We start from the raw sequence: 23,018 nt of genomic DNA, 5'->3' as shown, positions 1-23,018 counted from the left end.
AAATTCATGTTAATTTGCCGGATTAATTTACTGCATCACTTTGCATATTGTGCCCTTCCCCCACCTCCTTTAAGATTCAGCAATATTTCTAATGCAGAAGAATAAAAAGTGGTTTCGATCCTCTCTCCTCAGAGTATCAGATTTCTCAAAAGAGCTGACACAAGGCACTTTTGTAACCAAATTTAATATGAAAGCACTGAGAGTATGCAAATAAGGCGCAAAGCCAGACTTTGGAAATGAGCTAAAGACATCAGGAATGAACATGGTGCCATTTTGGAGATGAGCCTCCAGGCCTGTTCTCCTGTTCTTTCCTGGTTCAACAGCCACAAGCAGCCCCACCTCCAAACAGTGTGGCCCGTGCTGTGCATGCACACCTGGCCTCGCCACACACAGAGGGAGCTTTGTATCAACTCTCGTTTTTTTTTTGGTTTTTTTTTTGGCATTGTCTGTTCAGACGTGCTTACCACGTCCCCCCCCCCCCCATCCTGTTCTGCTTCAGTGTCAGAAGGAAATGAAGCCACAATGAGAACAAAAAGAGCTATCACACCTTTTGTCCCCTGCCTCCTCCTCCCTCCTCACAGTCCTCCCCACATCGAACTACTCCACCCCAGTTGGACTCAAGCGTGACATCCTCACCTGCCTGAAAGAGGAATGATAAGCCAGGACACCTGCCAACAAGTGACCCCCCGACGCCAGAAGCTTCTGTAAGTGCCAGGTCTGCACAAGACCCAAGCCAGAGCAATGGCATTGTCCTTGGAAGAGTTCGTTCACTCCCTCGACCTCAGGACCCTGCCAAGAGTCCTAGAAGTCCAGTCAGGCATCTATTTTGAAGGTAAGGCATCTATTTTGTCTAATTCCTCCCATCTCTTGGCTGGCAAGAAAGTGCTTAGAAGGCTTGCACTCTTGGGATCTGGAGGGGGGAAATTTTAATAGAAAATATATGAGTTCCATGGGAAGAAAGGTCATCATCACCCAAGATAGGAAGTAATTAACTGACGAAGGGTTATGATCCAAGAGTGCTCCAGAGAAGAAGCGAGATAGGATTCTGGGGTAGGTAGGGAAAAGGAATTGAGTGAAGGTTTTTGAGGGTTTTTTTGTAGGCCTTCAAACAGTCTATCATGAATGGTGGATTATTTGTCTCTTCTTTGAAATGAGTGATTACTCCAGGAGTGGAAAGTTACTATTCATGTTTATGTTTCCAAAATATAAAAAATAAAATTTAGTGATCTTTTTAAAGCAATTATTAAAACCACAATGCTTAGGAAGAAAAACTAACCAGCCTCTTAATCACTTCACAATGTTGCTTATACCAATGTGCTTATACCAATGTTTCTCTCACTTTTTCTGTAGTGGCCTAAATCCTAATTCCTTAAATAATGATGTTCTTATTTGAGGGTATAAAAATTAGTGTCTACCAATCACAAGATAATTTTTAAGAATCTATGTTAAAAAGTCAGAGTTCAATTAAGATTCTCAAATAATGAGTTAGTGTGTTTTGATGTGACTTACTATGTAAATTCAGTAAGTAAAAGAATGATAAAACCTACAAAATATACCCTCGCATCTTTAAGGAGTGAGTTTGAATACACGCAAGACAAAGAGTTATTTTCTAGGAAAATACGTTTCTGGTCACAATAGTGGTAGAATTAGATCCAGAAGAACTACTGGGAAATTAAGTCAAAGAGCTGTTGGTAGGCAAATCTTTCCCATTCATAGACAAAGTAATGTTTTAGATATTATATTATATTATGAAATAAAGATTGACAACTGTCACATCTAGTTCAGACACACACACACACACACACACACACACACTCACCTGCTGTCATCATCAGCTTAATGCAGTTTTGTTTAATTCATTTGTAAATTATGTGAAATATTTTGAAATCTATACAATATTATTAAATCTATCTATGTTCCTAAGCAAGCCCCAAATCATTTTTTATCTCATAGTTTGTGCTTTTGAAGCTTTGCATATGAAATTACAAAGATATTTTTTATTACTGTATATAAACTTTACAGTTTTTTTATTTCTCACTTAGTCTTTAACCCGCTTGGAGGATGCTTCATGATGCAAGGTAGAGGGATCCAATTTTAGATTTTTCCATATAAAAAAACCTGATTTCCCAGGACCATTTACTAAGCTAGTCATCCTTTCCCAATTGTTTTGTGTTGCTACTTTAAATCCTATTTTGTACTCACATCTGGACTAGTCTGTCTCTGAAATATTTCTCCTATTCCACTGCTCTATTTTTTTTTTAGTTGTGCCCAAATCACCCTGTGAGTATAATGCTGGTTCTGGGCTAAATGTTAAAATATATTTCATGTATAGACCAGCCCCTTGTTTTTTACTCCTTTTTTCTAAATCGACTTAGCTATTCATAGACCTTTTAATCAGTTTTCAAAGAAATTAATTTGTTACTTAAGAAATCCAGAAGAGGGATGCCTGGGTGGCTCAGCGGTTGAAGGTCTGCCTTAGGCTCAGGGCATAACCCCAGGGTCCTAGGATCGAGTCCCACATTGGGCTCCCTGCATGGAACCTGCTTCTCCCTCTACCTGTGTCTCTGCCTCTCTCTCTGTGTGTATCTCATGAATAAATAAATAAAATCTTTTAAAAAAAGAATAAATCCTACTAGATTTTGCATCAGATTGTAATGAGTTTATAGATTAACTTGAGAAGATTTGGCATTTTTATGTTGCCTTACAAAAGAACATAGCATGTCTTTCCACGTGTTCTGATCATCTTCATTCTTTAATACTTTACTACTATGTTATACTTCAATTAAGAGACAGGAGTGTACATCTTGATGAATTTTCACAAAATAAACACATTTATATGTCACAAGTCACAAAATAGAAAATTACAAATATTATTCTGAAAGCCCTAGTTTGTGCCCTTTCTCAATTATTATCCACCAGCTTCCCCAAAAGTAACCATTATCCTGACTTTTGTCCATTTGTGAACTTTATATAAATGAAAAATGGGGCAGCCCAGGTGGCTCAGCGATTTAGTGCTGCCTTCGGCCCAGGGTGTGATCCTGGAGACCCGGGATCGAGTCTCGTGTCGGGCTCCCTGCATGGAGCCTGCTTCTCCCTCTGCCTGTGTCTCTGCCTCTCTCTTTCTCATGAATAAATAAATAAAATCTTTTAAAAAAAAGAAAAATGATAGTATGTATTCTATCATACTATCAGATGGTTGTATTCTATCATACTATCAGGTTGGCATATATGTTCAATATTACCTTTGTAAAATTAATCCACAATGTTCTATATAGCTTATTCCTTTCAGTGTGTATAATAGTATCTTGGTTAACTATATCACAATTTATTTATCCATCCTATTGCTAATGGGCATTTGGATTATTTCCAGTTTGGAGCTGTTCCTAGTAACATTGTCAGGAACATTCTTGTACGAGTATGTTCACACGTATATACACGTATGTTCACATTTCTGTGCATTTAGTTGGGTATATAAATAAGTGGAATTGCCATGTCACGTGGTACATGTATGTTCAGCCTTGATAGATAATGTTAAACAAGTTTTCAAAGTAGTTATACGAATTTGCATTCCCACCAGAGCAGTGTATGTATGGGAATCCCAATTGATCCATGTCTTTGGCAGTACTTGATGTTATCAGTCTTCATAATTGCAGTTATTCTGGTTGGAGTATAATGGTTTGCTCGTGGTTTTAGTTTGCATCTCCCTGGTGACTAATGGGGTTGGGCACCTTTTCTGTGTTTATTGGCCTTTTGGAAATGCTACTTTATTTATTTTTTAAGGATTTTATTTTTATGTAATCTCCAAACACAGCATGGGACTCAAACTCACAAATTCAATATCAGGAGTCACATGCTCTACTGACTGAGCCAGGCGCCCCAGAAATGCTATTTTATGAAGAGATTGTTTGTGTCTCTTGCTAATTTCTTTATTGGGTTTTATAAATTCTTATTATCGATTAGACTATATATGTGTGTGTGTGTGTGTGTGTATAGTACTGATCTTTTGTCAGTTACTTATATTGCACATATCCTCTCTTCTAGACTGACATTTCATTTTTTAAATGGCAACTTTTGATGATGGAAGTTTTAAATTTTAGTGTTAATGTAGTTAATTTATAACTATTTTCCTTTTTGTGGGTTGTCAAAGAGATTTTCTTTATCCTAAATTCATAAAGATATTCTTTTAGCATCTACTCTATTGGTAGAGATCTGCAGTCTACCAGAATTGATTTTTTTGTTGTTGTTGTTGAGATCAGGGTTTATTTTTTTCTTCTATGGAACCAATTGGTGAAGTAACTTTGACTGAAAAACTACCTTTTTCCTACTGCCTTACTGCATTACATTAGTAATAGACAGTGTCCCTACCTGTGTGGGTCTCTTTCCATTCTATTCTGTCCATTCAACTAATTACTATCCTTACATTAATTTTACCTTCTTAATTAATACAGGTTTGGAACAATATACAATTTATATTATATATGATAATGATATGATAATGATGCTGCAAAAGCTGTGGTTCTAAAACTTGGTTGCACATGAAACACCTGGGAAATATAAAAAATATTGATGCTGGGTCTCTCCTCAAAGATAAGGATTTAATTATGTAAGAGATAAGGTATCACCATCAGGTTTTGAAAAGTCTCCCTGATGATTATAACATGCAGCCAAATTTGAGAATTACACTGTAGAATAAGTTCTTCCAATTTACTATTCTCCCTCAAGTTGGGAAGTTTGAATTTTCATATACATTTTAGAATTAACTTATGAACTTTCATAAAAGTTCTTTTGGCATTTTGCTCTTGGTTTAGAGAGAATTAGCATCACTTTACATCAAGTCTTCTGATCCATAAATCTGAGACAGTTACCTAGTTATTATATAGATCTCTTCATTTTATGGCTTTTCTTGTGTGGCGTTCTTGTACTTCCTTTTTTCTTAATTTAATTTTTTTTCATTCCATTATAAATAGTACCTTTTGAAACTTTCATTTTCTTTGTTGTTTTTGTTGAATTCTCAAAATAATATCTTTAGATTATTTTGTATTTGTTATGTATGCATTCATGTGCTATATGAATATTGATGGATCTCATTTATTCTTGCCAATTATTGTATTTTTTTCTTCAGTAAAAAAACTGACTAGTGCTTCTACTATAGTACTGAATAGGAGTAATGATAAAAGGCCTCCCTATCTCATTCACAACCAGAGAGAAGATTTCAATAATTCATTTTGAAGTATGTTTGTTATAAGTTAAAGAAATTTCTAACTTTCTAAAAATAGATTTTTTAAAATCATGAATGTATGTTTATCACTTATTCTTTCTGTGACTTTTGTGATGATTATATTTTTTCATATTGATTGATTTTTAAAATGCTGAATAAGCCTTTTCCCTATGGAATAGAACCAATTTGGGATCACTAAATATGGTTTACTAATTCTTATTCTTTTTATTCTTTTTTATTCTTATTCTTATTCTATTCTTATTCTTATTCTTTTATTTTGTATCTCTCTTAGGGAATGAAATTACCATGTAATTTTTATTTCTTCTAATGTCCTAGCCATATTTTTGTACTGAGTTATGTTGAACTTAATATAACTTTATGGCTAGAGTCTTTTTCTTCTAAAGTCATATTCTTATAAAAATATGCGAATTTAGTTACTTCTCATTTAAATATTTAGTAGACTTCCAAATGAAACCATTCCAAGCTGGCATTTATAACATAGAGATCTTTTTAATTATGACTTCAGATTTTTAAACAGTAAGGTTTCTTATCTATGAGCATAGTTTTTCTCTCATTAAAACAAAAACAGAAAACCTATCTTCTAGACTAGATACTAAAGTTCAATAAAATGTCTCCTAGACTAGTTCCTAGAATGCACACACATACATATACATATATATATACATATATATACATACATACATATATATATATATATATAGCTACAATTGTATTTCTTCTGTTTTCTCATTGGGTATCACTGAGGTAGAGGAATGCAAGTAAATATCAACAATGCTGATGAACTCTTACTAATTCTAATAGCTTACGTTTTTTATTTCATTGGTTTCCTATAACCAATAGATATTGATATTATCAGAAAGTTTCAAGAGTTGCATCTCTTTCCTACTATGTTTACAACTTTTTCTTCCCTATCTTTATAGTGTAGGCCTGGCCTCCAGTGCTATACAAGCAGTAATGGAAATCCTTGTCTAATTCCTAATCATAAAGGAAATGCATCAAAAATTCCTTTCAGCTCAGGGCGTGATTCCAGAGTTCTGGGATCCAGTCCCACATTAGGCTCCCTGCATGGAGCCCGCTCCTCCCTCTGCCTATGTCTCTGCTTCTCTCTCTGTGTCTCTCGTGAATAAATAAATAAAATCTTTTTTAAAAAATTCTTTAAGTGTGATATTCTTAAATCGGTATTTAACCTCCACTAAATTAAGAAGGTTTTCATTCATTCCTACTTTCTAGGTGTTTTCATAATAAATAGGTATTGAACTCAATTTTTCCCTCGTTGATTAAGATAATAATGTACTTTGATTTTTTTTAGTCTGTTAATGTACATTACCTTTAAAGAATTTTTGAGTTGAGGGGCGCTTAAGTGGCTCAGTCAATTAAGTGTCCGACTCTTGGTTTTGACTCAGGTCATGAGCTCAGAGTTCTCGAAACAAATCAGTCAGGGGTCTACTGGAAGATATTCTCTCTCTGCCCCTGCCCTGTCACTTGCACACTCCTACATCTGCACTCTCTCTCTCTCTAAAAACTAAATATATAAATCTTTTTTAAAAAAGAATTTTTGAGTTGAAGAATCCTTTCATGTTATATATACATTTTCAAAATACAGTGTAGAAGTTTGATAATGTATTTAAGATTTTTGCATTTAATAATATTTGGTGGTTTTTTTTAAGATTTAATTTATTTATTCATGAGAGACAGAGAAGCAGAGACACAGACAGAGGGAGAAGCAGGATCCCTGCAGGGAGCCTGATGCGGGAATCAATTCCAGGACCCCAGGATCATGACCTGAGCCAAAGGCAGACATCCAACCACTGAGCCACCCAGGAGCCCCTCATATTTGAAATGAGCCAATAAATTCATCTGTTTTCGATTTGAGGCAACACTAGCTTCCCAAAAATAGCTATAGAGATTTTTGTTGTTTTCTATTTTCTGGATAATTTGCAAAAAAAAAAAAAAAAGGTTTAAATTCTTCCTTAAAATTTAGACGAATTCTCCTGTAAGAACTACTGACTGATGACAGAATTTTTTGGGAGGAAAATCAGAATTTGATTTTGTTAATATGCTCTCCTTTTTTGCTTTTTTCATTGATTCCTGACTTGATTTTCATTATTTTCTTTCATTTTTCTGTTTGTTCCCTTGCTTATTATGTCTAGTATCCTAGGTTGAATCAGTAGTCATTTTAGAACATTTCTTGATTCTCTTGATTATACTTTAAAACTGTAATTTTTCTTCTAAGTACTTCTTTAAATGTTTCTAGTGATTTTTGTCAGGTAGTGTTCTATTATGAGGTTCATAGTACAGTTTATTCCTTTTCAATCTAATGACTATTTTATCTATTTACTGATACTATGGGATTTTCTTTAGGTATTCTTTTGCTTTTAATTAGTAATTTTATTGTATGTTGTTAGAAAGCAATAGTCTGTATTATGTTGGGGGTTTTTTGGAATTGATGAAGGCTTCCGTTACTTTATCGTATGAAATATATCCTACTTTGGAAGTATTTCACATGTGCTAAACGAAAGCATATGTTTTGTTGTTTGGTATAAGATTGCTCCATATATACCAAGTAGCTTGAGTTTTTAATTGTTTTGTCCCAATCTCGCTTTCACTGCTTATTTTTCATCCGCTTTACCTATCATTTGCTGAGAGGATTATATAAAAGAAATCCTTCAACAGTTGTTCACTTATCTAGTTTATTCCTCATTTCTGTCTTTTGTTTTTGAAGTTGAGTTGTTTCATGTTAATGAGGGTTATATATTCTGACCCTATTTTTATCATCTTTTTTTCTTATATTTTTTTAAGTTCTATTTTGTTGGATAATATTATTACTTCTCTAGTTTTCTTGTGAACTATCTTTTTCTAAGCATCTACTTTGAATATTTTAGTGTCTTTTGTTTTTAGTGCAAGGAAATATATTCTTTTTTTTTTTTTTGAAACATATTCTTTATCTTCTTTTTGCTTCTGCTAATAGTATAGAAAGCAGAACCAGATTTTGCCCATCTTGTGGTCATGACTCCATGAGAGGAGATTTGGGGGGAAGGAAGGTTTGAGGGAAATTGAGAAAGGCTGACATGCAGTTCACTCTTACTGGTTTGAATGCTCCCAACTTAACACAGGAATAATAGGCAGGATGATACTCTAATAACATGTTGCTCAAGAACTTATAAATGGCCTTACTGATATGAAACATAAAACTGTGGATTAAAGCTCAAGATTGTACCTCCTAGCTGTTCAAAATGAGAGATGATTTCATGGTCAACTTACAGCATTTGACATTTGCTATGTCCCTCTCTTAAGAAAAATAGGCTTCATCATAACCCTGGAGATTGATATGTAGATTAATTAAGCTGTTGTATGTAAAATATTTAGCAAAATGACTGGCCTGTAGAAATCTTATAGGAAATCCTAACCATTATTATGATTACCATAATGTTGGTATATAATGAGGAACACTGATCAACAATTTCTAAAAAAATAAAATAAAACTAATTTGAATTCCACTGCTGTTACATGTACATACATAAATTAAATATGGAGAAAAAACATTAAAAGTTAAAATATTAGCAATAAAAACACTCAGAGAAACCGTAGAAGAATATATTTAACTAGGGGTTTTTAAAAAAATGAAAAATTGAACTTGTAGAGTAGAAAACTTTCTTATTAAAAAATATATAAATGTGAATAAAATCATTAATAACAATAAATATAAAAGAATAAAAATTTTAAAATGGGAGAAATATATAAAAGACAATTCACATGCTAGAAATCATATAAACATTTTGAATTTATTAATTTATTATTATAAATTATATAATAATATAAATATATTATTATTTATTAATTTTTTATAAATGCAAATAAGTAATAAATCATTATTAATCCTCCTGGATCACAGATATTTAAAAGATTCACAAAACCTGTAGTCATGAATGTACAGAAATGAGAGAAGGCATGATCAGTGGGTATGTAAACCATTATAGACTTTCTAGGAATCAGTTGAGCAATATGCATCAACATATAATGTGAATTTTAGTGGGGAAAAACACAAAGCCCCTATCCTATTGGAGCCTCTATTCCAGTGAATGGGACAAATGACAAACAAATGCAAGATTTAAAATATATACAAGGGCCATGAAAGACTAAGTAAATAGAAAGTAAACTGAGGGGGACAGAAGGGATTTTTTTTTTTTTGGTAGAGTGATTAAGGCAGGTATCTCTGATGAGATGAAATTTGAGCAGGGACCAGAGTAAACTGAGGAAATGAGCCCTTGCACATATCTGGGAGAACATTTCTGCAGAGACTGAGCACACGTAAACCACATAACGGCTTTCTTCATCTAATTGAGAAACTCTGAGGAAGCCAGTGAAAATGAAGCAGAGCAACGAGGGGAGGATGCTGGGAGATGTGGCTGAGGACGTGGGGAGGCACCGGTTCTGCAGGCTCTGAAGGCCCTGGCTATCCCTAACCTTCTGCAGGGTGAGGAAGCGGGGGGCGGGGGGAGGGCTGTATATAAGGTGGTCAGGGAAGGCCACTCTACACAGCTGATTTAGGAGCAGAGGCTCGGTGTTGAGAAGCAATTAGCCAAGAACAGATCTGGGAGATGAGGTTCCAGACTCATGAGTGAAAAGCTCATGTAAACATCTAGAGACCAAAAAGAGCTTGATCTGTCTGAGGAAGAGAAAAGTATTCCTGTCACCCCCAACATATAGAAGAAAGCAGAAAGGAAAGTGATAAGAGAAGATAGATGTGCATTCGACGGAGTGGTTGTGGAGACCAGGGGAAGGGACCTTCCATGCTGGATACAGCAGTTCTTTATTGGTCACATGAAATAGAAATATCTGGTATTTATCCAAGCAGCAATTTCAAGCAGAGAATTGAAAAACCAGTTTTGGCTGCAGAGGGAGCTCACGGCTGGAATGCCCCATCTGTGACCTAATTGATCAGGACTTTATTTGATCATAAACTTCATCAGTTAAAAAAAAATGAGCACGTATCCTTATTATATGTATTTCTTTATTGCTATTGATGGCCATTCCAAAACACACACAGTAATAAAAATTGTAAGAGAATAAAGTGAGGATCAAATTGACAATATGCAGAATATATCATACATACTTAGAGCAGATTTTCCTCAGGTTGGTGGCTATCAATCTATATGTGAAATAATCTTCATAAATCTGATTTTGGCAGTTTCTTTAGATAGCAACTGTATGAAGCTGATGACAGGTTTGTACTAGGAATAGATGTGTCACTCTGCCATTTTCTTCTTGGTAGGCTCTGCAGTCTTCAACTCTCAAGTGTCTTTGTGAGCATCTTGCAAAGTTATTGTCTATTTTGTGAGAGCGTCGTTAAAATCAGGTTATAACAATTCTTAAATCAACTTAACTTGATGCATATAAAATTCATTGTATGGAAGTAATGCAAGTAAATGAATGATTAGGACAATTTTTTTAAAATTTTAATTCCAGGGATCCCTGGGTGGCGCAGCTGTTTGGCGCCTGCCTTTGGCCCAGGGCGCGATCCTGGGGACCGGGATCGAATCCCACGTCGGGCTCCCGGTGCATGGAGCCTGCTTCTCCCTCTGCCTGTGTCTCTGCCTCTCTCTATCTCTCTCTGACTATCATAAACAAATAAAAAAAATAAAATAAAATTTTAATTCCAGTATAGTTAACATACAATGTTATATTAGTTTCAGGTGTACCATATAGTGATTCAACAGTTTCCTATATTACTCAGTGTTCATCAAGATAAGTGTGCTCTTAATCCCCATCACCTATTTCACCCATCCCCCCACCCACCTCCCTTCTGATAACCATCAGTTTTGTTCTCTAGAGTTAAGAGTCTGTTTTTTGGTTTGTCTCTCTGTCTCTCTTTTTTTCCCCTTTGTTCATTTGTTCTGTTTCTTAAATTCCACATGTGAGTGAAATCATACGGTATTTGCCTTTCTCTGATTGACTTATTTCACTTAGTGTTATACTCTCTAGATCCATCCACGTTGTTGCAAATGGCAAGATTTCATTCTTGAAATCTGAATAGTATCCCATTGTATATATACCACATCTTGTTTAAAAGTTATCTAGCTAAATTTGGGGGATCAGATGAAAGGAGGAACCCTGCTCTAGCACCATTTTGCCTCTCTCTACCATATTCATCTATTGATGGACACTTGGGCTGTTTCCATAGCTTGGCCATTGTAAATAATGCTGCTTTAAACATAGGGCTGCATATACAACACTTCAAGTAAGTGTTTTTGTATTCTTTAGCTTAATACCCAGTAGTGCAATTACTGGATCATAGGGTAGTTCTATTTTAAACTTTTTGAGGACCCTCCACACTGTTTTCCACCGTGGCTGCACCAGTTTGCATTCTCACCAAAGGTGAACAAAGATTCTTTTTTCTTGATTAGAACAATTCTTTTAGCGCTCATTTTTTGGAATTCCCAATCTGATTCAGTATAATGTAAACTATATATGCCATGTGACCCTCTGATGTAGGAATAAATTAGGATTTCTTAGTAGTAATTATTAGTAAGTTTGAAATTAAATATTACAGGGATGCCTGGCTGGCTCAAGTGGAAAAGCATGCAACTCATGGTCTCAAGTTGTGAGTTCAAGCTCCATGTTGGCTATAGAGATTACTTAAATAAATAAAACTTGAAAAAAACTAAAATTAAATTTCAGAAAACATTTACATTAACTAGTAGTAGAGCTTAATTTTCTTATTTTATGTAGAAATGAACATGAATTGAAGCTCATATTTTCTTCTCTTATCTCACATCTGATAATACTTTATGGAACATGTAGCCGACTTTAGAGATCTGTGTTAGGAGATAACATAATTACCATCACAAATCCCAGATTAAAGCAGTAGGTAAGCCAGTTCGTGAATAATTATAATTGTAGATAACTTGACCTGTGTCATCATATCATGTTCAATTCTTTGAAAGAATAGTTTATCACCAAGGAACAAATTTGAAGAATATATATAAAAAAAAAAACTAGCGTTCATTGATTCTCATTTTCCCTTTGGAGTACCTCATAGGATTGCAATTCCTGATTTTTATAGCCACAGGCCTTTCGTTAGCCAATGGAATAAGAATAGAAGTAATGTATATCATTTGGAGGGAAGCGTTTTACGAACCAGTTCATGATTTAACACATTTTATCATGGTAGATCATGTCAACATGGAGCCTTGGACATTTTAGGTTCCTAAATGACTGCAATTATTAGATAACTTGCCTTCCTCCAACTGTAGTGGACAAGTAGTGTAATAAGAAATATACCTTTATTGTTTAAATCTCTAAGACTTTGAGACTATTCGTCATATGAGCATAACCTTGACTTTCCTGATCGATACAGGTTATGTTTATTATGATTAGAACTGTACTTATTATCAGTTAAAATAATTAGACATAGAGATATACACTGGAGAGTCCTGTAATGCCAGGAAGGTTACTTGGTAATAATGCTACTGCATGTTCATGGGAAAGTGAATTCACTGCTCTGTGGTCAGGAAACATTACCTGTTGCTTCTTTAACTACTCTCCGTATTGCTAACATTACCATTTATCACCATTCGCTTCACATATGTAACCATTTTGACTTAAAAGTTTGGCAAAACAGAAAGTTTGTTTGCATTATTATCATGTTCTAGTGAACTGGATTTTGAAACACTTCTTTTTCTGCTTTATAGAAATATTGCACACACGTGGCTAGCGAATTGGAAAATGCAGAAACGCAAAATTATCAATGACTTCATCAGAGAAATACTATTAATATTTTGATGTATTCTCTTCTAATTTTTATGAAATTCTGAGTTAACTTTTTAAAAAGAGAAAAATTGATGCCAAAATACCTTTCCCCATATTTTGTTCCCCACCACCCCCCTCAAGCTCCTACCCCCTTGGTTCAAGCCACCATAACTTATTAACAGGATTATCAAAATACACACTTAATTGGCCTCCATGTTTCTACTCTTTCATACCTAAAATTTATTGTCAGCATAACATCCAGAGTCACCCTTTGAAGTCGTACATCTGATTATGCCACTCGGTTAAAAAGCTTCTGGTGGCTCTCCATTTTTCCTTAAAATAAAAACTTTACAGTGGGTAACAAGGCCCTGTATTTGTTTATCCTTGCTCCCATTATTTAACTGAGTTCTTTGTTTACCAGTCTTCTCCTTCCAGCCACATCAGCTTCTTCACTATTCCTCAAACTTGAGGGTATGCTCCTGACATAGAGCTTTGTTCATGCTCTTCCCGTGGGCTGGCAAGTTCTTCTACCAGAAGTCATCTCGGCTAACTCCTTTATCTGTGAGACTTACCCTGCTCACCCTATATGATACTGAAAATTTTCTACCTTCCTCCCCTATACTCCCTATCCTTCTTATGTTTTTCGTTTTATTTGTAGCAAAACACCTATCTCTTTCTTACGTTCCTATGTAAGTTATTTGTTGTTTGTTTTTCTGTCTTTTTCTATGAGGTTTTTCTCACAGTTTATTTGAGGTATAATATTCTAAACTGTAAAATTCATCCATTGTAAGTGTACAATTAAATGATTTTTTGGTAACATAGAGTTGTGCAGCCACCACTGATGGTAGGCCATTTCCATCTCCTCAAAGAAGTCTCTTTGCCAATAACTGTCACTTGCATTTCCAGCCCCAGGCAACCATTGATCTGCTTTGGGTCTATAAATTTGCCCTTCCCTGACATTTCGTATAAAATAAATCATATAATATACAGTCTTTTGCATCTGGCTCTTTTTACTTAGCATAATGTTTTTGAGGTTCATCCATGTTGTAGCATGTGTAGGTATTTTGCTCCTTTTTATTGCTAAATAGTATTTTATTGTGTGGATATACTACCTTTGTTGATCCAACACCAGTTAAAGGACACTTGTATTATTCCCTTCTGGGGATATTATAAATAATGTATCATTTTACATTTACATTTAGAATGTGTTATGATTTTAGTTTCTCCAAATCCTTACTGAAACTTGGTATAGTCTTTTACATTATGCTCAATAGTATCTCATTGCATTTTTAATTTGAGTTTTCTTATGACAAATGGTGAACATTTTTTTCCTGCACTTAATAGCAACTTGTCCTTCTCTAAAAATGAAATATCTCTTCAAATTGTTTGCCCATCTTTGTTTGTCTTCTTGTTACTGAGTTATAAAAATTATTTCTGTATTCTGATATACAATTGCAAATATTTTCTTTCCTTCTGTGGTTTGTCTTTCCATTTTCTTAATGTTATCTTTTGAAGCAAAAAGATTTTAAATGTTGATGGAGTCTAATTTATCAATTTTTTTTTCTTTAAGGCTCCTGCTTTTATTCTCATGTTACTAACCCAAGATCACAAAAGTCTCTTCCTGTGCTTTGTGTTGGGGGAGTTCCCCAGATAACCCCTGGCTCTGATGATTTTTTAGAAATACAGAGCGCGGTAAAGCTGTTATACTCAGAGTTGTGGCAGATTACAGGGAAGGGATACAGATTAAAGTCAGCAAAGGAAAAGGCTTGTAGGGCACCAGTTGTCCTCTCCTAGTGGAGACAATATGGAGTATGCTTAATTCTCTTAGCACTAATATGTCACAACGCAAAGTATTTGTAATTTAGGGAAATTCATCTGTGCCTTTGTGTCTCGGGTTCTTATTGGAGCAGTAACACAGGCATGGAGTATTTGTGTAACAGACTCTTAGCGACTGAGTCTCCAGCCTCTCCAAGAGGTCAAGTCTAATCCAGGACTCATGTGAATAAAAACAGGCATTCACCATAAAATCACATTGTTATCATACGCTATCTGGTCTAGTCCAAGAACCCAGATATACAGAAATACTGTTTTCTAGCAAGGCATTCCAAGGAGTTAGGTGTTAGCTCTTAAAAGTCTGTCAAAGAGCTAGTCCTTTCTTCAGAATGCGAGGGTTTGATCATTCCAACACTTTACTGCATAGTTTTAGAAGAATTTTATCTCTTATCTTTACATCTAAAATCTAGTTGAGTTAGCCAGAGTTTTTTAAGGCCTTAAATTCAAGTTACAGAAGAACCATCTCACTTTCTTCACAGTTACAAAGCATGCTGGGAACAACTCAGGTCAAAGGCTCTCTAGTTGAGAGAGGTGAGGAGTTATTCAAACAGATATCTGGATGAATGGCTTTCCAATTCGAGGGAACATTTTTAGCCAAATGTTATGGCAAGGATACGTATTTCAGGAAAAGTGAGAAACCAGTGAGACTGGAAGGAAGGGGGGAGTGATCAGAAATTATATCAGAGAAGAAATTGTGGAGAACCATATAAGGGCCTTTTGGACATTGCAAAAGTTTTACTCTTGAAAGGACTGGGAACGTGGAGATACTGATCTAAATTAGCAAAAAAACAACTAAAACAATGCTAGGATTCTCCTCTTTACAATGAATTTAGACACCATCACTCATTTTTTTCACTGTTTATCAAGAGGGAAAATGCTGATGAAACCATGCATTTGCAGAAGCCAAAGCATAGTTTTGCGTTTTGCTTCAGTGAGTCCATAAATATAATGCTCAAAAGTGTTTTTTAGACCAAATCTAAAATACTGTGAAGATGTTTTTCCCCTTTGGGAGGTAAAAATTTTAAGTACCATGTTTTGAGTATATTAAATATTATATTCTTTCTCCTTCCAAAATGTGTTGAAATCATGGAAATTATTCCTTAAAAGTACGTATTTATCTCCCTTCATTTCTTCCTCTGTTCTTTTTTCTTTTCTTCCTTTATAAATGAATAAAGTCTGGTTCTTGTCCTTGAGAATGCCATAGGTCAGTAAAAGGATATTGATTTTTTAAAATCAGTATTTATGAAGCAATGCAAAATGTGCTCTACTAGACAAGAACTATTTTGAAAACACTGGGGAGAGCAGAGCTTACTACCCAAGAAGTCAGAGAAAGCTTGACAAGAGGTTGTGGTATTTTTTGCTGGGGCCTGCAGCCTGTATGGAAGATAATCAGATACATAAGAAGTTCTCAAAATCAGAGAAAAGTGCTTAGAATGTGTACAAGTCTGAACATTCAAAATGTCCAAGAACAGCTCAGGGAAAAAAAATGAGTGGGAAATATCAGAAAGGGAGATAGATCATGAGAGACTCCTAACTCTGGGAAACGAAATAAGGGTGGTGGAAAGGGAGGTGGGGGGGGGGGGGGGGGGTGACTGGGTGACAGGCACTGAGGGGTGCACTTGATGGGATGTGCACTGGGTGTTATTCTATATGTTGGCAAATTGAACACCAATAAAAAATAAATTTATATATATATAAAAAAGAACAGCTCAGGGAATAGTAGATAATCAGGTAATTTGTGGACATATTTCAAATGGCTTCTGAACTGTAATAAGGATATTGGATTTTTCTGTAATCAATAGGGATCTATAAAAAGTTGTTATTTTTATAGTGTGTTTTTCTGATTACAAAAGTAGAACATACTCATTATAAATAATCTGAAAATTGCAGAAAAAGCTGAAGAATTTCTGAGATGTTTAAGGCAAAAGAATCTTCTCACATCCATGCTAGTTTGTCCAGATGTGAGACAAACACCAGAAGTTAAAAGCAGCTATAGATCTAGGAAACAGAATCCATAGTCTTTTTGGGTAGAATCTTCTGAATGTGACAATTTATGAAAAGCAGTGAGCAAGAGGCAGAAGGTGACGACAAACCTGAACTTTCTGTATTAAGTAAATGTAGTAGATGATTAAAAAAATACTAATTTAAAGAGTTATTACAAGAGCAGCAGTAGTTTTGGAGATGGAGGCACGAATCCGTTATAGTCCAATGAGTTTGAAGCCTTTGGTAGAAGATTCAGATGCAAATGAACATTGAGCCACCAAAACTGTCTTAAGAGGAGTAGTAAACTTGTCAGGCTTATCATTACAAATTTGTAAATGGATGAAAGAAGACTTGTCATTTCAGGGATTACCCTATAGTCCATACGTCAGGTCCAAAGAAATATGTTGGTCTCAATGAACATCAACATTGGAGGTACAGACAGAGGAGGAACCTGTCAAGTCAAATGACAACAACAACAACAACCTCCTCCCCCACCCCCCGCAGGACCCCTGAACCTTCTTGTTTGTTGGAGGAGAAGCAGGAACAAGTAGGGTAGTTTGGTGGTGAAAAGAAATGACATACAGCCCTATATTAAGAGATGTCAGGGATAAATGTTTGCTTTTGGTACATAGTATACAGTAGGTTATTAATTATAATTATAGCCCTATATACTGAAGGCTTATTATGAGCCAGGCACTGTACTATGCCCTTTGTATATAGGTTTGGGTGTGTAAGCATATAATAAACATATTTTATGCATGTAATTGTCTCTACTTAAATATATCTAGCACAACATATATAAATAAATGAAACTTTATATATGCTCATCTGTACACAAATTTAGTGTTCATATGTATACATGTACACATGTAATCCTATTTAAATTATTTAATTCATTATAGTTACAAAGATACTTAATCCTTGGAGGTATCTAGTGATATTATTATTATTATTATTTCCATTTTCAAGGTCACCTGTTTGTCGTATCACCTACCTCCGGCCCAAGGATAAAATTTAGAGTAAAATTTTTCTTGCTCTGCCCACCTGAAGAGTTTATGAAATTCTGTAGTGAATCCTATCATTATAGATCATCAATGTTTTTAATAACTTATTACTGATTAATGACCATGATTATAATTTGAGCAGTATGACATTAAATAATTAACTCTAAAAATGGTTAAATAAGTACCCTGAATAATGATACTTGGTGAATTGTGCATTATATGAACATGACTTTTATGGATTTGATGCATATACAAGAGTTCATATGGCAAAAAATTACACCTGTTTTAATGCCAACATAATTATTTTACAGCTAATTGAACTTAATTTTCTTCAGGCTTACTCAGCTAGGGACACAGTAGTAAAATCAGGGCAAATTTGAAAATTATAGCGTAGCCTTCAACTTGCATTTATTCATATTTCATAGGCTTTAAATATTCAGATAAGAAAAACCTCTTTTTCTTTTTTTCATATGTATTCACAACATCGATACTGGTTCATGTGAACTTTAGAGAAATTACATTATGTAAAAATCTAATGAAATATGGCCTGCCACATTTTTATTTATTTATTTATTTTTTATTTTTATTTTTTTTTTTCCTGCCACATTTTTAGAAACAAATTTTAGCTAAATGAAAACGGGATACCAGTATTTATCTACATGAACTTATATATTTATATTTTTATTTATTTACATATTTTTAAAAGATTTATTGATTTACTTTAGAGAGAGAGCACATATGAAAGCATGGTGAGGGGGTGGGGAAGAGGGAGAGTAAAAAAATCCCAAGTGGATTCCCCACTGACTGGGAGCACAATGCAGGGCTAGATCTCATGACCCAGAGACCATGACCTGAGCCAAAACCAAGAGTCCGATGCTTAACTAATGGAGGCCCCGAGACACCCCAGTACATTTATAAATATGTATTAAAGACAGGGATTGCATTTCTGAAGTAGAATTTTTCTGCATGTTTGTAACATGTTCTGTTGAGCTTCACAGGTATGAAACTGCTGCTGAGATTCAGGACAGCCTAGGTTCACAGATGTTGAAAATTGTAAAACTTTTTATATCTGAGCTTTAAAATGAAGTAAAGCTTGTTACATCTCAAATTTAAAATTGATAATGATTTATTAAATAAATATAAATGTGCTCTGTTGTGTCAGTGGCATCTGGTTGGAAACTAAAATTATTACCAGAACAGAATTCGGAAAACTTAAATATTCGGTTTCATTGAAAAATATATATCGAGGGGCAGCTGGGTGGCTCAGCGGTTGAGTGTCTGCCTTGGACTCAGGTTGTGATCAGGGGTTCTGGGTCGAGTCCTGCATGGGGCTCCCCGCAAGGAGCCTGCTTCTTCCTCTGCCTATGTCTCTGCCTCTCTCTGTGTCTCTCATGAATAAATAAATAAAATCTTTTAAAAATCAAAATCAAAATATATATTGAAATTACATTTGATAATATGCAAAAACTCCATTTGTAGTTACATTCTTTTAGGGCATAATAGTGTTTAAAATGATGTTTAATTTTTTTCTGTAAAAATTTTGGAACCATATTTTGTTATCTCAGACCTGACATTCCAGTTACTCTATAATTTGTCTCCTAGAATGCCTTCAGGCCCTACACTACCGATCAATAAGAAGTTCCCCTTTCAGAATAATTAAACATTACATTAAAAAAATAAAAACATTTGAGGTTTAAAAAATGAAAAGAATTTTACAAGTTCAATGCTTTTTTGTTTGTGTGCTTGAATGGAATACTTTTTCCCCCCTAAACTTTAGCTCAAACAGGCTATATTTTAGGAAAAAGTCCTAAAATAGGTACATTAACAACAAGCAAAGCAGCTCAGAAAAGAGTAATTTCAGTTGTATTATATACAAAAGGTGCAGAGCAGATGACTGCCAGAAAATGTTTTGTGGTGTTTACTAAGTGGAGACGTTCCAAAGTGTGGACATTTTTGTACAATGGAGTACATTATTCACATCTGCAGTGGAGTGCTCACACTTAAACACTTCTAACCTATTTATTGTGAAGTGCCAACCTGGACTGTGCAATACAAAGTTAAAAAAAAATGGAATGCTGGCATATGTTTTGCATATAATCATATAAATATAGATTATTCATATACTTACTTTGTTTTGTAAGAATAAAGAAATGACTGAGCAAGAAGCTAAGTAAAAATTGTATTGTCTGCTAGCTTTTCAAATGCTGTGAAATGGACATTTTGGTTTGGGATATTAATTACATAAATTCATTTTAATAGGTACCAATTATGGGTCAGTTATTTCACACTGAACGGGATTTGCAAAAGGAAAAGAATATAGAAATTTTTGGCTGAAGTGCAGTAGTTTGTTTCTGTGTATTATGAGACTGATACTGAGACTCCTAACTGGGAAACGAACTAGGGGTGGTGGAAGGGGAGGTGGGCGGGGGGTGGGGGTGGGGGTGGGGGTGACTGGGTGACGGGTGCGGAGGGGACACTTGATGGGATGAGCACTGGGTGTTATTCTATATGTTGGCAAATTGAACACCAATAAAAAATAAATTAAAAAAAAAAAAGAAGTATGAGACTGATAGATTTTGTTCGACACTGCTCAATGACCCCTAGGCAGTATTGAGGATGGAAGAGAAGGTAACTTCAAGTAATGTGTAAAAAAATCAGAAAAATTATATTTAGAAATGTCTTTGATGCAACATCCAAATTCTTGAATTTTAAAACTTTTCATTTTAATTGGGACATCTATTTTTACTCCTAAAAAATATTTGGAATCACTGCACCATTTTAAAACTAAGATTTTAGCAAAAACCATGAGATGAAATTTACTTAAATGAGATGAAATTCACTTAAATTTCATGTATCTATTTTCCATGAAATAATGCTTTTTAAATGGTAATGAACAGCCATTATTTAGCAAGATTTTATTTTAAAGAAAAATAGCTTATTGGAAAATGGATTAAGTTTTCTGCCAATCTGTGTGATAGAACTGGGTATCCAATTTTCTGATTGTTATAAACAGTAATTAGGTTTCGGGAGTTTTACTCCAGGTTAGTTAGAAGTGTTGGTTTTAGTGATTCAGCATTTGTGTCGGTTAGGGAACGAACCCCTGACCCATAAACAATGTGTGAATTCTAACCACAAACTCAAGAACACTTTTTTTTTTTTTTTTTTTACTTCTCAATTGACATCAGAAAAAGCTCGAAACATATTTAAATAATTTTTTCCAGAACTCCTGAAATCAAATCATGTGAGTTTTGAATTAACTGTGCGTCGTCAGAGACACCACTCTGCCCTTGAACACTGATACCGTAGTAATCCAAACATGTTTCTATTTAAATATGGTGTGTGCATTTATTTCAGAAGTCAAAAAATCTGCTACCATTTAGCAGGATAAAAGAACTGATAGAATCTTGACAATAGCGGAAATTTGAACCTGACCGAGGTCAGAAGCAGGCGCTCTTACCCTTCCCGTCCTCCCTTCCATTCCCTTTTGTAGGTTAGTCGAATCACATCGGGTACATTTACAGGCGCTCTGTTTTTTTAAGATTTTATTTATTTATTCATGAGAGACACACAGAGAGAGAGGCAGAGGCCCAGGCAGGGGGAGAAGCAGGCTCCATGTGGGGAGCCCGACGCGGGGCTCGATCCCGTGACCCGGGTCACGCCCTGCCCCCCCCGCCCCGCCCCTACAGATGCTCTCCCGTATGTACCGTAGTAAAACACGAGGTGGGGGTGCACGATACTGGAGAGGACTTGTACGTGTGTGTGTGCGCGTGTAGCCCCATCCGCTAGAGGCTTGCGCTCTTTGAAACATCAGGGAACACGGCGCCTGTGACCCTAGTGACCGCATCAGACCCGGTGGAGCCGGGGCAGCGGCGGGCGAGCTGATGCAGGGGCGCCTCCGAGTCCCCGGGGGTCGGGGGGTCCCGGGAGGGGGGTGGCCTGTGAGCCGCAGGCCCGGCCTCTGCGGACGCGCTTCTAGACCCTGGAAGCCCCGCTCGGGACCCGCGGCAGGTGATGGCGGAGCACCCCGCGGCCCCGCCCGCCCCCACCCGCCCCCCAACCCCCGGCCCCGGCCCCTCCCGCCGCAAGCCCAGCCGCGGCAGCAGGCAGAAGCGGCACCCCCAATAATGAGTCCACTTTAATGAGAAAAAGTAATCTTCTGCATTTCCAGTAAGTCTGCCCCCTACGGGCTGCGGCGGCACCCGGAGGGGCGATGCTGGCCTTGCCTAGAGGGGCCCCCCAGCTGTTCCGGCGCAGCCCCCCGGCGCTGTACCCACATGTCCCCCCCATGTCTCCCCAGCTGTTCCCGCGTAGCCCCCCATGTCCCCCCAGCTGCCCCCAGCTGCCCCCCAGCTGTCCTCATGCCCCCCAGCTGTCCTCCTCATGTCCCCTCCAACTGCCCCCAGCTGTCCCCCATGTCCCCACAGCTGTCCCCCATGTCCCCACAGCTGTCCCCCATGTCCCCCCAGCTGCCCCCAGCTGCCCCCCATGTCCCCCCAGCTGCCCCAACTGTCCTCCCCATGTCCCCCAGCTGCCCCCCAGCTGTCCCCCATGTCCCCCAGCTGCCCCCAGTTGTCCTCCCCATGTCCCCCCAGCTGCCCCCAGCTGTCCCCATGTCCCCCCAGCTGCCCCCAGCTGTCCCCATGCCCCCCAGCTGTCCTCCCCATGTCCCCCCAGCTGTCCCCATGTCCCCCCATGTCCCCTCAGCTGCCTTCCAGCTGTCCCCATGTCCCCCCAGCTGTCCCCCATGTCCCCCCAGCTGTCCCCCATGTCCCCCCATGTCCCCCCATGTCCCCCCCGCTGTCCCCCCCCCCGCGGCGGCTCTGGGGCGGCAGGACCCACAGCTCGGCCACCCCGACGGCGGAGCCCACCTTGGGCCGCCTGAGCTTCAGATGCTCTACCTACGACAAGTTCCTGTTTCCGTGTGGACGGGCTCACCTTGAAGCCGACGTGTCTTCCAGAGGACGTGGCATCAGGATTGCGGGTGAGGGCTTCGCGGCTTGAATGAGCGCTCGGGGTAACCCCAAGGAGAGAGGTCTCGGGGGAAGTTTCCGCCTCTGCTCCTAGGCCCATTTTCTTCTTACTTGGATGACTAAGCTGGTCACTTGCAAATTCTCATTAAAAATCTGCCGGTGAAACTAACTACTGATAGATTCATCTAGCAAGTGACCTGTGGCCTAGTATTCTTACTGCTGGGCTTCGTGCTGGTTGCT

At 37.0% G+C, this 23,018-nt stretch overlaps 1 protein-coding gene across 1 annotated transcript in view; it reads left to right on the top strand.

The window, feature by feature from the left end:
* The first annotated feature begins 659 nt into the window (after positions 1-659).
* The window catches only part of THEMIS (thymocyte selection associated), a 188,717-nt gene continuing 166,358 nt past the window's right edge, over positions 660-23,018 (top strand). The window contains exon 1 of the mRNA XM_041744869.1: positions 660-832. Within this exon, the coding sequence (XP_041600803.1) occupies positions 742-832 (91 nt within the window). The 5' untranslated portion in view covers positions 660-741. The remainder of the gene's footprint in view (positions 833-23,018) is intronic.

Source organism: Vulpes lagopus, chromosome 2 (genome assembly GCF_018345385.1).
Source record: "Vulpes lagopus strain Blue_001 chromosome 2, ASM1834538v1, whole genome shotgun sequence".
Taxonomy (NCBI): Eukaryota; Metazoa; Chordata; class Mammalia; order Carnivora; family Canidae; genus Vulpes; species Vulpes lagopus.
This window is presented reverse-complemented; position numbering and strand designations above follow the sequence as displayed.